General features: G+C 38.1%; 1 protein-coding gene across 1 annotated transcript in view; it reads right to left on the bottom strand.

Moving 5' to 3' along the window:
• LOC121316010 (EMILIN-1-like) overlaps positions 1–13163 on the bottom strand; it is a 76792-nt gene extending 63629 nt beyond the window's left edge. The window contains exon 1 of the mRNA XM_041250687.1: positions 12534–13163. Coding sequence (XP_041106621.1) covers positions 12534–12691 — 158 coding nt within the window. The 5' untranslated portion in view covers positions 12692–13163. The remainder of the gene's footprint in view (positions 1–12533) is intronic.
• Between the last annotated feature and the right edge of the window lie 2554 nt (positions 13164–15717).

The raw sequence follows: 15717 nt of genomic DNA on the forward strand, positions 1-15717 counted from the left end.
AGGATCTTCTTTATCTGTGGTCCGACGAAGACACCGGCTTTGACCTTTGCCTCAGACAGCTTAGGGACGAAGTCTTGAAGGTACTTGAAGGCTGCCGACTCCTTATCTAGAGCTCTGACAAATTGTTTCATAAGGCCCAATTTGATGTGCAGTGGTGGTATCAGCACCTTCCGGGGGTCCACCAGTGGCTCCCACTTGACGTTGTTCCTCCCCACAGATAACTCGGTCCGCTGTGGCCAGTCCCGCCTGTGGTAGTGCGCCTTGGTGTCCCTGCTGTCCCAAAGGCAAAGATAGCAGGGAAACTTGGTAAAACCGCACTGGAGACCCATCAGGAATGCCACCATTTTGAAGTCTCCTATGACCTCCCTCCCTTTGAGGTGCACCGAGTGAGCCAGGGGAAGAGACGGGTACTTGTTATCATTATGGAGCAGCACAGCTTCGAGGCTCCTGGATGAGCTGTCAATGAGGAGGCGACACTCATTCTGGTTACAGGCGATTCCGATTGCCTCGAACAGACTGGTCACATTGTGGCAGAAGCAGAGCCCATCTTGACGGGTGAAGAAGCTGGAAAAAGGTTGGTGATGCTTCCTCTGATCTGCGACTTGCACACTTTCATCCAACAAGTTCCACTGTTTGAGCCTAGACGTCAAAAGCTCGGCATTGGACTTGGTGAGTAATCAAGTCGTTGAGGTCTTTTTGGTTGGGGTTGTATGGATTTCTCTCCTCATTTCCACCTCTGAAACTGGATCTACAACGTCTTCCTCGCTCTCTGACTTGCTGCTCTCTTCTAAAGACAGCTGCTCTCTCTCCGGAGGAGTGGGTACGGGGAGCTCATGGCAGTGTGGCACCGGGGCGATGGATGAAGGAAGGTCCGGATGCGTGATAGCAGGTGCATTCTTGCCAGTCCGACGTTTGGAAGGGTCCACCATGCAGAAGTAGCAGTTGCTTGAGTGGTCAGTGGGTTCCCGCCAAATTCTTGGGATAGCGAACTTTTCCCCTCTGTACCATCCTATAAAAACACATTTATTTCACCCATGACTAATGTGTAAGAGATTCTCGCAACATTTTTCATATATGATATATTTTTTCAATAACATTGAAAATTGTAAAACATTTTAAAATTAAAAACTTTTACAATTTAAAAATTTTAACAAATTTTATAACATAAAATTCCGAGCAACAATTGTCCATCTTACCTTCCAGAGTTTTTTTGCAGTGCTCGCAGGTGAAATGAGGTGCCCAGAGTTTGTCTTGATCCCCGACATGCCAAAATATGCCTTTTAGGCCTCACACATCTTAGCAGATGCTTCCACGGAGTACTTTTTCGCTCTTGTCTTGATAAATTGGCCGCAGACATAGCAAAATGTGTCTGCCGGATGCTTGCAGCCTCTTGATGCCATCTCAGAAAAATGCAGATATGTATCCACTTAGGCAGCTGGAACTAAACTGAACTGGTGGGCTTAAGGCCCCTGTATTTATACTACTATTTATATTTCTAGAAAGTTCTAGAAGTTACTCCAAGTTTACTCAGCACTGAATCTATCTGGAATATTCTGGAAAATAGGTAAATTTCAAAATATCACTGTCCTGGTCACAAAAGCCAAGTCTGTGGGGAATAATAGCCATTTTCTATACTTTTGAGGCATAAGCAATTAGGAAATAACACTTACTAACCAGGAACCAAAAAAAAAAAAAAAAAAATTGTTACACGGTGTAATCATAGTAATAGTTAAAATATCAGCTCACCGTGTTTGTCTGTGTAATCTGTTTTGTTTGTCTCTTTATTTTGGCGAAAGTACCGTGTCCTGTGTTTTGTTTGTCTTTACAACCTTTTATTTTCTGTCTGTTCATTATTAAATGCTGAGCGAAACCAATCGCTCAGCTCCACCAAACTCCTGGTTGTTTATTTCCTGGTTCCTGTTTCTGGTCTGATGTCCCCACTACAGCCGTCTTCGTGACAATAACATAACTTATTAAAAAGCTAATCGTATAAGTCATTCTACAGCTAGTGCTTGTCACTAAGAAAAAAAAAGTAAAAGTCTTCAATCAACGCATTGCAAGCTGCTAGGAACTCTGTTAGAAACCATCTCTTATTCTGCTCTGAAATTTAATTATGGCTTACGCTGTTATAAAAGCATGTCTTGTATTTAACACAGCCCCTACCCTTCTCCTAAGACATGCATGTAAAAATCTACATTATATGATTGCTCAGTTCATCTACAAATGCTTTAAGTGTTCTTTAAAAGAACCACAACAACATAAAAGGTGCTGGAAAAAGAATCAAATTAATATTTTAATGTAGTAAATCATGGGTTTGTTTCACTATCACATGCTACCTGCTATGATTAACCTAAAAAGCCTTGATAAGATGAATTGGATGTTCTTAAATTCTCAGATACAGCACATCCTAATCTAGCACAATGAATATGATAGGATTCAACCTGCAACTAAAACATTGGACAGTTATATAAAGCAGCTTGTCTGTTCCTTTATCAAATAATCTAAGAAGAAGAAGAGAAAGAAGATGTGACACAACAATGCCAATTCAATAACACTAGAACAGTCACACTGGTATTAACCATTAGTAGAATGGGACAACAGTGGTTACTTTTCTATTGGCTTACAGTAACAGTATCAATGAAACCACAATAGTATAATGCAATAAACACTTGTAATTCAGTACCAAGTGTTTTAGTACCACTGTGCAATAGTTGCACCATATTCTTTTTATTGCCACAGATGGTAAAACTGTGGTCTGCTAATAATATTGCTTGTGTTTATCAAGAGTAATTGGCATTGCAGTCTATTTCTTGTATATTCCAAAATGATTGGTACCAGTTACCGTTTTTTGTGTACCAACTAAAATTTAGTAGCTACAAAGATTTTTTTTTTTTTTTTTTTTTTTTTTTTTTTTTTACACACAGCAAGTTACAGGAGCAACACAACCTATAAGTTGACCTGCTTCAGCAATATCACATACTGATTGCATTTGATGAGAGTTAGCTGATTTAAAATTGTTTGTATACCAGAAGGCCCCTATCATTTTCTCTGTATTCATAAAACAAAATCCTCTCCACTCACACAGTCATTATGGAAAATTGATGTGACTCTTACTGCAAGATACCATGGAAGCAACTAAATATTTATATTACATGATTCATCCTGTTCACAAATACACTCTCTAATCTATACCAGAATATCAAGTTATACTGTATATGTCAGTCTGTTTCTCTGTCTGCTTGTCTTTCTGCATTCCAATCTTTTCATCCACACACTGTTTGCTACCACCCATTTTTCTTTTTGATATCCCTGAATTCTAGTTGTCTACAATCTATTTCCTCAAGTATGGCAATACAAAGTTATGTACCAATTGCAACTACAAAAGATCATTGGTACAACTGTCACATTTTCTTATTTTGACATGCTAATGGTCTCTCAATGGTATGTGCCATGTCACCACCAGGGTATTAATTAATCTAGGCTGCAATATTTTTTCTAAATGTACTGTGTTGTCATGACTTTTATTACTGTGGTCTGCTGATAGATCTGCTACGATTTCCTTAGGGTAATATGTTTCACTCAATACTGGTATCCAAGTGTTTTTTTTTGTTGTTCTAGAAGGGAAATTCCAGGCTCCTCAGTAATAGCTAATCTATTCCCTTATATTCTAAATCAGGGTCTTTCTCAGACACACTCCCTTTCCCCTCACAGCTCAGATGGCGCCATTGCTTTCATCCTGCCCCAAGGCTTGCTGTTGTTGCTCTTTTATGTCTTCCCACAGGAACAGTCCTGCTGTAGGATGCCAGAGAACTCAAGATGGCATCAGGGCAGATGTGATACCACATGCGTAAAGCCCCACTGTCTCCTACCTCACAATAGCCTGAATGTCCTGTAGTGTAAAACAAGACACCCCATATCATGCTCGGGTGGGGAAGATATTTATATAGACCCATTTTAGCAGACACATGTATGTCAAGGGGCCCAATTGTCATGGAAAAGCAGACAATGGGTCTGTGTAACGCTAATCAATGATCACTTTTAGAATGTTTTCTGAAATTGAAAAAATGAAAATATGGTCTGTTTTATTCATTTACAATTCGAAAATTGAAAACTTTAAATTTTGGTGGAAATAACCACAGCTTAGTTTTTTGTTTTAGTGGTTTGAAATTACACTGCTTTCATTTGTTGTTACTCCTGATAAAAAAAACAGAAAACCAAAGAATGGTAGAACTTTAAAATGCCTGCCATTTGTGTAATGAAAGGGTGACAACTGGAATGTCCGTTAATGCTGGGGGAGAACACTGCAGACCTACAAAGGCAAACAGTTAAAAAAAACTACAGAAAGCTTTGTATTATTAACCCTTGGTGGTCCAGTTTTCCCTTTCCAGTCTAACATCATCAAAAATATGTAAAGCACAGGTCTCTAGTAATTTTTCTCTGGAAAAAGCTGAGAAAACCTTACAATGGCTGAGTGAGACCGATGGGAGCCGAATGAAGCCGGAAAAAAGGGCGTATCTCATAGCCCCATGAACTACAGTGATAACACTGACATAAACAAAGAGATAGCTGTTTCTGCATCCAGCGCTCAAAGAATATCATTGACATTTACAGAGCTTTTTATTTTTTTATTAGGGTAATGGCTGGAACAGTGGTCAAGAGATTTGAAGGTTTTTTAATACCAAAAACTCTTAGAAAAAAGGTAAGGAAGAGAGAGTATCAGACTGTTATTAAAAATAAAGTCAATAAATAATAATTAAATAAATAAGTTAATCTTGCCGCGGGTCCATGAACGAGTTCAAACTCAATTCCCACCATAATCTTTTTTTTTTTTTTTAACTTGGTTGTAGTAAATATAGCAAGTGGCATTTCAAAATCACATAAGCCTGATTTTACCTTAGTGAAAAAGTTCAGCTTTCATATCAAAACTTGTCTACTTGCTAATAATCTGTTTCCCACTCATTAAATAATAAACATTTACGGTACATTATGTCCATAAATTATTCTAAAAATGTTGAGCTAAATAAGCTAATTATTTGTAATTACTTATACACTGGTTGTCAATTTTAGTATCATAAACAATTTATTGTGCAAAAGATTGAATGAATATTGTTTGCATTTTTTATAATGTGTCGTTGAAAATTTATTTTTTCAGAATCTTTAGCCTTGTTTAAAACGCTGCTCGACGTTTTGTACAGTACTTCCCCATTAGCCTTCAGAATTATGATGTCATGATCATTTCGTTGGGGAAAACACTTGTTTATGTTTGTTAATATTAATCATGTACTTAAAAAGTGTGCAAAAGGCACAGAATAGCTTCATAAATATATAAATTGTATATTTTTGTTCAGGTGTATCTGTTGTTGACAGTCGCTGTTATGAAAGTACTGTACTGCTGCAGCAACATGAATCATGCTACTTTCACGACTGTATATATTTAAGCTATTTCAGCTTGCTGCTATTTACATGGGCTGAAAAACAAGTCTTAGCATCAGTGGAGGTCTGCCGCTTAGACATAACAATAACACATTTCAGATAGTTATAATGCTTGCAGACCATTATAGTAGGCAATCCAATGTTATTCATTTCTGTCTAAACGGGTCTGCTGAAGAACTTAAAAATGTAAGTGAAAGTAACTTTAGTAAATGTAAGTGATTTAAAACTTTTTTGTCTAACACAACTTAACACTCCGTTTATAAGATACTGATAAAACAATCAACTGCATATAGTGAACAAAATCATTCCTATACTAACCATGCTAAAATATTCTGCTTGTAAGAATCAAGAGATCCGCTTATAAGCACCATTTCGGTGCAAACTGACTGAATGTAATACAACACTGTATCACATGCAATGACGTGTAGAGCCAATAAAGTTGTTTTTGAATCTGAATTTGATCACATCTTGTGTGATTATGCGTGTATGCAGCATGTATAAAGTATAATCCCTGGTCTGCAGTGACCCCCAGTTGAAAAAAAAGCAAGTTGTGCAGTTTACCTGGTTCAACATGGCAGGTGTTTTTTTTTTTTTTTCTTTTTGTTATCTTTGTGAAAGTGTGTTTTAATAAAGTGAACACACATTCATTGAGTGGGTGATAAGCATTTCTATACTGTATTTAAACTGCTGATGCGTGGAGGCACTTTTGTTAACTCAGGGCATGAAGTTAAGGTCTGAAGGGCAAGGCAATGTTGCCTTTGTTGCGTGTAAAAACTCCAAGGCAGTTCTATGAGGCAAAAAGAAAAAACATAAATCCAACCCAAGGGCACCAAGGCAATTCCACACTCATTCATAAAACAACAAAAAATAAATACAGAGCTTATTATGTTGATGAAATAGTAACTCAAACACACACAAATCAATGTTTTCCAAGTGATTCACACACTAATTGTTACAAAAATAAAATATAGATCACTTTTGTGTTGTAAAAAATCAAATGGTATAAAAAAATAAAATTTTAAAAAATAAACTTTCATAATGAAAAAATCACACACACACACACACACACACACACACACACACACACACACACACACACACACACACACACACACTAACTAATACATAAATTAAACTAGAGGCTTAGTATTACAACAGCACATAGCCATGTCAGTGAAGGGAAAGTTAAAAAAGATCAATTTTCAGGGAAACTGTCTGAAGATTTACCCATGGTTGGAGTTTAATAAAGCTAGTGGTCAAATGAGTTGTTCGGTCTGCAGTGTAGTTTGCTAACCGCTGTTACAAAACCTGTACAAGGAGAGGATTTATCAGTATGCACGTCTATAAAAAGGTATGTCAAAAATACAGCGAACAAGGGGTGGGGCTTGGCTGGAGATACAGTATTGTGTGTCCTTTAGTGATTCAGTGCCTTTTAAACCTGTTTTACTCTGGGGAAAAAAAACAAAACATTTTAAACAGGTGAAAATAAACTGGACCTGACGCGCCTGACAAGTGCTGAATAAATGGACCGCAAAGGGTTAACACCTGACCACCTGACATTACATTTTAATTCGGCACTGTGCAATTTTTTTATTTTTACAAAAATATATACAGTAGCTTGAAAAAGAACTATAACCTCCAGAAATGTAATTTTTGTCAATTCATGATATTTTACCTTTGGTTGAGAAAAAGGATCCTCTAATCTTAGCACACATTCCCTTTCCAACACAGGAGACAGTATAGGCAGTACAGGCACTGGAGCATCAGCAAGCTGTGATTATTGTTCTCATATGTTTAAAACTTTAGTTGACACAATAATTTTGCCGAGGTCAAACTTAGGTTTCAAGCTATAGCTGGCAGTATTTATATGACTGCTTGGATTTACTATTCAACTTCCAAATCTATGTTACAAATCTATCCAAATCTATGTTACAAGGCAAACCAACAGAGAAAGTTAAGTTAACTTTTGTACTTTACCAGAATTTTTACATGAGCATCAGCACTGATGATGCAAAAAAAAACAAACAAAAAAAAAAACAATGCTTTGCGCACAATTATCTTAAAATACAATTCATTGTTAAATTGCAGCAAAATGTTTTAATTTGTTACTACATTCCCCCAGCTTACACAATTCTCCTTCAAATACAAAAATAATACACCAAAAATCTGTTTCGCACACAGTACACCTTACCATACAAAATGCTTATTTTAAACTAAACTAAAAAACAAATATATACAGTTGGAAAAGCCTGCCTGTCACGCAATACAACTCGGTTTCATCCCGAAATTGGATTAGAAAACTAACTAGACCTACAAGAATACAATCCCATTTTACACTAGTATATATTTAAACACAAGTACGTGTTGGAGGACTTGTAATAAAATATAATTTACTTTAAAATGACTTGCGCTGCCTCTACCAACAGATGGAATGCTATGTGAGTGCGGTCCACTGCCTCGAGGCAGGATTACTGAGCTTTGCTGAGCGAAGTAGACTGGACTTCATGGATTGAACCCCCTGCAGCCCCTGCAGCTGGAGTTTAGGCAGGGGAACAGCTTAATTGAAAAATGTGAATTAGGTGAAATTATTGCAAGGTGTACTCCTAAAGTATTGCCTGATATTGTATTAGTGGTCCAATTATAAGTATATTTAGAGTAAAATGAGTCTAACTGTTGTTAAATTAGTCAACAACTCAGAGTTAGAGGCCTTTATTTACTGTAAACAAACCGTCTTTATATAAGTTACATGTTTAATATTTGTGAATGTTAAATGAGTAGTTGACGACCTTCAGCAAAGGAAGTAAATAGATACCAAGAAGTAAAGTACCAAAATATTTGCATCACAATAAAAATGGAACCAGTGATAAGGTTGCCCTTACTAGTAAGAAGATTTTAAAGCTTGGGTTGTTGCCTGTTTAGGTTAACATAAATACCTGAATTGGCTTATGAAAGAACATTTAAAAAATAAAAATAAAAAACATTGGCAAATTCTATGTCACCTTTGCTAACTAATGTATTATACTTAGGCTAGTAATGCAAAAACTATGGCTACAGCATGTCTTTCAGCAAAGCTGGCTTTAATTAACAGTACTTTGCATCAGGAACAGCAAATGGGCCTCTTTCGTTAATCCAAAACCCACTACAACCAACACTGCTAGCAGCTTGTCAGGGTATCTGACATCCCAAGGTTATTTCAGAAAAATAACAAGCTGCATTTGTAAACAAATTGTTGTTTCTGTATTATATGAGCTGACTCTAATCTTCCTCGTGGTTTCCTGTGCAGAATGTGCTGACATGAAGACCCCAGCACTGAACTTGCCTTCATTTTGCTGACTTTTTACTTTGAAAGTAAATCTGGCAGCTCGACTATCTCAGGACTGAAATTCTCGGTGTAGATTTTTTTGTGAGATCCCAGTACATTAATACATATCTACTATAATTAGAATTAATTTAGATAGCCAAAAGAATATCAAATAAAGGTGATAAAGTAAAATTGGATTGTGTGTTAGAAACCATAGCCAGATATGTTCTTGAATGTAGTTGAAAGGAAAAACAAAATGTGTACTGGGTCCAAATTAACCAAACTCTGACTATTATAGTTTATAATACACAATTCAACTATGGGATGTTTCATCCATTTAGCAGAGTAATCGATATGGTAAATGGAATGCGTTTCATTCACATTCTAAATTATCTTCATGCAACATGAGTACAATGTATACGTACATGGCCACATTTATAATTGCAGAATGTCCAAATAGATGAATGAAGGGGGTCTATAGGCTACAGTCCAAGAATGTGTGGATTATTTATCTATTCTCCTTGGCAGTTAGTTGAAATTGCCATTGGCAATAAGGAATTTTGCCACACATACTTACCAAAGAACTTATGACATTCTTTAAAACAAAAACAGGAAAAAATACAAAATTTGATCAAACTGCAGCTAGTGCCCAATGCCTCAGTTTCTCTTGCAAGAATTGTAATTGTTTCAAGTTTGCCTCATTAAAAGAAGAGAAAAAACAGCGTTTGACAACCAAACAATAAAACTATTGTTGGGGCCTAGACTTTCTTTTTTTGCAGTTTTACATATCATTGCAACAAAACACAAACTGTATTTATTAAACCACTCAGTGAAGAATTAATATAAACTACAGTTGCTAGCAACTATAAAGGCTTCCAAAGAAATGATGGTTCAATCATCACAAATAATCGCTGATACAGTACTTTAAAAGCAATGGATGAAACAAGGCTGACATGGATTAAAGGCTACTGTTATAAGAAATTACTGGTTCAGTGATTACTTTATAGTGCATAATGTAATGGTGAAGTTAAGAACATTGATCTGTTGCCATCCATTACTTTATATAGGGATGCCTCACAACAAACATTTGAAAGTGAATGGAGCTATCAATTTCATGGAGCATGTATGGTTTCCTATACGTGTTCAATATGAACAATGACCTAACTGCGTTCCCTGAGGAGCTATAGGCCAATTTGTGGGTTTTGAACCTGAGCAGAGGTCAAAGGTTATGGGTGATTACATTTTTTATAGAGCACGTATGACTTCCTATACGTGTTCAATATAAATGATTGCCGTATCTGCACTCCTTAAGGTCTTTTTTTATCAGAAATGTTTATTTTTGACATTTAGCAGAGGTCAAAGGTCATGTGTAATGACATTTTTCCATATGAACCATGACTATCTGTGATCCAAGGAGCCAGTTTTTAGTTGGACCTTTTGGAGAGGTCAAAGGTCGCAAGTGATGACATTTTTTCATAGAGCACATATGACTTCCTATACGTGTTCCATTATAACTTTGACCATATCCTGTCCTAGAAGATAAAATTTAAACGTTCATTCCAATATGGCCGCCAAACCATGCGACCAATCTGCTTTCGATTTTAGTGGTTATTACTTTATTATGGGCCGCACAACTGTACCAACACTGAAGAGCATTTGTGAAACACTGTTCTTGTTATTGGTCATAAACCTTGTTTTTTAATTATCAATATGGCCACCAAACCATGCGACCAATCTTCTTTCGATTTTAGTGGTTATTACTTTATTATGGGTTGCACAACTGTACCAACATTGAAGAGCATTTGTGAAACACTGCTCTTGTTATTGGTAATAAAAGTTGTTTTTTAATTATCAATACAGTCTTGTGGCCAAACTGTGAACTTTTTCACCAAAGGACCACCAGTCTGGTACTATGCCCACAGGCATCTACACTGAACAAAAATATAAACGCAACATGTAAAGTGTTGGTCCCATGCGTCATGAGCTGAAATAAACGATCCCAGAAATTTTCCATACGCACAAAAAGCTTATTTCTCTCAAATTTTGTGCACAAATTTGTTTACATCCCTGTTAGTAAGCATTTCACCTTTGCTAAGATAATCCATCCACCTGACAGGTGTGGCATATCAAGTAGTTGATTAAACAGCATGATCATTACACAGGTGCACCTTGTGCTGGGGACAATAAAAGGCTACTCTAAAATGTGCAGTTTCGTCACACAACACAATGCCACCGATGTCTCAAGTTTTGAGGGAGCGTGCAATTGGCATGCTGACTGCAGGAATGTCCACCAGAGCTGTTGCCAGAGAATCTACCATAAGCCACCTCCAATGTCGTTTTAGAGAATTTGGCAGTACGTCCAACCAGCCTCACAACCGCAGACCATGTGTAGCCACGCCAGCCCAGGACCTCTGAATTTCTGCACAAACTGTCAGAAACCGTATCAGTGAAGCTCACCTGCGTGCTCATCATCCTCAGCAGGGTCTTGACATGACTGTAGTTCGGCAGCATAACTGACTTCAGTGGGCAAATGCTCACCTTCGATGGCCACTGGCACACTGGAGAAGTGTGCTCTTCACGGATGAATCCCGGTTACAACTGTACCGGGCAGATGGCAGACAGCGTGTATGGCGCCGTGTGGGCGAGCAGTTTGCTGATGTCAACATTGTGAACAGAGTGCCCCATGGTGGCGGTGGGATTGTGGTATGGGCAGGCATAAGCTAAGGACAACAAACACAATTGCATTTTATCGATGGCAATTTGAATGCACAGAGATACCGTGACGAGATCCTGAGGCCCATTGTCGTGCCATTCATTGGGATGTTCTGGATCAACGCGTACGACAGCGTGTTCCAGTTCCTGCCAATATCCAGCAACTTCGCACAGTCATTGAAGAGGAGTGGGAAACATTCCACAGGCCACAATCAACAGCCTGATCAACTCTATGAGAAGGAGATGTGTTGCACTGCATGAGGCAAATGGTGGTCACACCAGATACTGACTGGTTTCCTGATCCACGCCCCTACCTTTTTTTGAAGGTATCTGTGAAATCCATAGATTAAGGCCTAATGAATTTATTTAAATTGACTGATTTCCTTATGTGAACTGTAACTCAGTAAAATCTTTTAAATTGTTGCATGTTGAGGTTATATTTTTGTTCAGTATACCTAGGTATGCCTTTTCATAACTCTACGACAAACACCACCAACACCAACACCAAGTATCATAGGTCAGATACCAAAAATTCTCAGGCGTTCTGCCGCCACCGCCTGGCTCTAGCAAGATGGTGGGTTTCTTGTATGCTACCAAACCTAACAACCGCACCTCTCCACATTCACAATGCTTGTGTTTGAATTTGGCTTTGGCTACTTAAAACCGGTAGGAATCAAAGAGAAAAAAAATTACACATACACATAAACTGAAATTATGAGTCTGGTAAGATTTTAATAGTTGATATACCACGACAGAACACAATAACCGTATCTTTAAATATGTTTTACAGAAGTGCAGTTCTAAAGCAGTAAAACGAAAAGTTACTTGACCCTGTATTAGTCCAGACTGTACTGTAGTACTTTTTAAGGGATCGATTTACATTTATTATATATATATATATATATATATATATATATATATATATATATATATATATATATATTTTTTTTTTTTTTTTTTTTTTTTTTTTTATACTGGTCTTTTAATAAAAGCTAACGTCCAGTGTGATAGACTGATAACACAATGCTGTCTATGAATATGCTGCTGGATCTATAGAGTAACTGCGACAAATGTGGACTGTTCTTACCTGTGTCTGTTGGAAGCCCTCAACACACTCGGCTGCTGGGGCTGTGTGGTCTGGCGCTGCCCCATATAAAGGTTGTACCTCTGGGGGTATGATGCACTCCATACCGGTCCCAAAAGAATAAAAAAGGAGAAAAGTAAATGTGGGACAAAGCCTGACATTCTTACAGAAAAAGCAAAATACGCCCTTTAAAAATTAGAGCGATATCCAATTAATTAATAGTTCTGAAAAAAAATCCCTAGATCAACTCCAGACTATCTGATTGTCTCTCCTCTCTTAAAAAATAAAAGCTGCGTCAAACAACAATTAAAAATCCATCCTGTGACACACCAATCAAACAGTTGGTAGAAAAAGCTCGTTTCGGGGCGATTGACGTCCAATGCGCGCTTTTCCCCACTAAGAATTGTTTCTTTAAAAAGAAAAAATCTAGTCTTTTTCTCTCTCCTTCCCTCTGAAGTAAGAATATGATATTTTTATATTGTTTGACAGTCGTAAAAAATCTTCATAAGTCATCAAAAATGCTCCCCTTTTTTCTTATTTAAACACATCTTTTTAAAGCTTGTCTGAGCTTTTCTTTTTCTTCAGTTAATGGTATTTCCAGGTCAGCAGCTCACATTTAAATCCATTTGCCTCCCTCCCCCCTCTACAGTCTCCCCTCTCCCCTGTCCCTCCCTCCCTCTCCCGCAAGCTTTCCATCCTCCTCCCCTCGATCTCGCCCTTTCACAGTGATATATTCTTCCAAAAAAGTACTCCCACTGATTTGCAACAGCACAAACGAATGACGAAATTATTATAAAAATATATCAAACTGCAATCTGTGAGACAAGGTGCTCCTAGGAAACTAAACTTTGACATTCGAACACTTCTGCAACACCGCCTTTAAATAAACAACAAAACAAAAGTATATATATATATATATATATATATATATATATATATATATATATATATATATATATATATATATATATATATATATGACACACACACACACACACAGAAATATCCTAAAGGCTCACTTACTTTATTTCCTTTATAAAGCGTTATCCGAAAGTGCAGCATCTGCCACGGCAGTATAGACACCTCCCTTTCATATTTATTTGTAATATTGCATAGTTTCTTTCATTTTCTCAATTTTCTATTGGGCTTTCAGACAGTGTGTCCCAACATCTGCTTTTGGTTAAATGTTTGTGGAATTTAACCGATTTCAGGCTTTTTTCCAAAAACACGAACAGTTTTTTTTTTCCCTCTATTTTTTCTGATACACAATACTAGAGCTACTTAGAAATGTGACTTTGACTTTTACATAAACATATTATTTTATTGTTAACAAACTACACTCACAACGTATAAACAGTATCGATACATATCACCGGCTGTAGAATAGTACAATTGGTAAAACACGTTTTGCACGCCCATGTAACTGAATGTTATTTCATAACTAGCGAAAGCGTACTTTGCTGGTCTGAAGGAGCGGTTTTATTTTTATTTTTATGGGAATAGCCCAAGGCCATGGAGAAAAAAAAAAAAAAAAAAAAAAAAAAAAAAACTAGAAATGTCGTCTTTTTACAAACAGCTGGGTCATGGGAAAAGCAGGAGGAGTGGAACTAGCAATTCTTGGTGACAGCATTAAGAGTTTTATGTATTTATTTATTTATCTTTCCTGAGTCCACTTTATAACTAGATGTAAAAAATAGAGGTGGTTCTCAAACTTTTGTCTGGGGTACTTGACGCCCCACCCCCACTTAGCCCCCAACACACATACGCGCGCACACTGGTAAAAAAAAAAAAAAAAAAAAAAATCCTACATGCCTGCGGCTTCTCTCTATGTCAGTGCTGTGTGTTTTTTTTTTTTTTTGTAAACTGATAAAACAACATACATTACCAGATGGCAGCGGACTACAAAAAAACAAGCTTAAAAGGCACCAGTCAGATGCACAGCGCCATCTTTCTAACTTTGACATGCCTGGAGGTATAAATAAGCCTAAAGATTTGTTTTAATGTAATATATACCGTATAACGTTAGGTTATTATCATAACCCTGGTTCCCTGAAAGAGAATGATAACCATTGCCGAATGGAAAGAGCCCTCTCTGACAGTCAATCACTGAGCATATATAAAAAAGCTGCCCTATCAGGGCCCTGCTGTGAGGAGGAAGTCCCTCCCACCTCCTGCTAAAGAGGGACCTCCTCACAGTAGAATATCGCCATTTTCTTTCAAAATCGGAGGTCAGCTGGGGACACGACCTCGAAGGGTAATGGTTGCCATTCTCTTTCAGGGAACCAGGGTTATGGTAATAACCTAACGTTTCCTTTCAATGGAATGACAACCATTACCGAATGGGAAGCTGTACCAAAGCTGTTGTGGCTCCAGATTACTGACAGTACAGCTTCACGGCGATAGCCACAGAGTCCACATGATGTCTAAGGGCATGCCGCCTGCAACACCCTAGAGCCCAAGGAGGGTCTCGCTTGGTTTGCGACATCAAGGAGGTAAAAACACGCAAATGTCTGACTACCTGTCCATGTAGCAGCACTGCAAAGCTCATCCAAGGAGGCGCCATGAAGGAAAGCCCACAAAGTTGCCTGGCCCCTAGTAGAATGGACCATAATGTCCCCCGGCAAGGGGGAGTCCGTCTGTTCATATGCCAAGCGTATAGCATCTGCCACCCAGTGCGATAGATATTGCTTCGATAGGGCCTGACCATAGCAGACAAACAGCTGGTTGGACTGTCTGCAGGACTCTGTCCTATCCAGGTAACAGCTCAGAGCCCAAACCGGGCAAAGTGTGTGCTGTCTACAGTCCTCCTCTGACTCATGTGGGGGAGGTCTGAAGGTTTCCAAAACCACTGTCAAAAAGGATGGATTTGTTCTGAATGTTACCTGCGAGTCATTTCCAGTGTAAGCCACACTTGTGTCATCGATGGACCGCCCATGAAACTCACTTACTTGTCTGGCAGACCTAATGGCTATTAAAAACGTCACCTTCAAGGAAACAGGGCGCAGCTCAGCTGATGCCATGGGCTCAAAAGGGGGACCCATAAGGACCCGCAATACCAGTTTCAGATCCCACTTGGGGACTATGCTTTTCATGGGAGGACGAAGCCTCCAAGCCCCTTTAAGAAATTGCACTGCCAGGAAGTGTTCCTCGGGGACACAGAGTCAATTTTGTCGTGGCACACTGATAT

This window comes from Polyodon spathula, chromosome 5, assembly GCF_017654505.1.
Source record: "Polyodon spathula isolate WHYD16114869_AA chromosome 5, ASM1765450v1, whole genome shotgun sequence".
In the NCBI taxonomy this organism is placed as follows: domain Eukaryota; kingdom Metazoa; phylum Chordata; class Actinopteri; order Acipenseriformes; family Polyodontidae; genus Polyodon; species Polyodon spathula.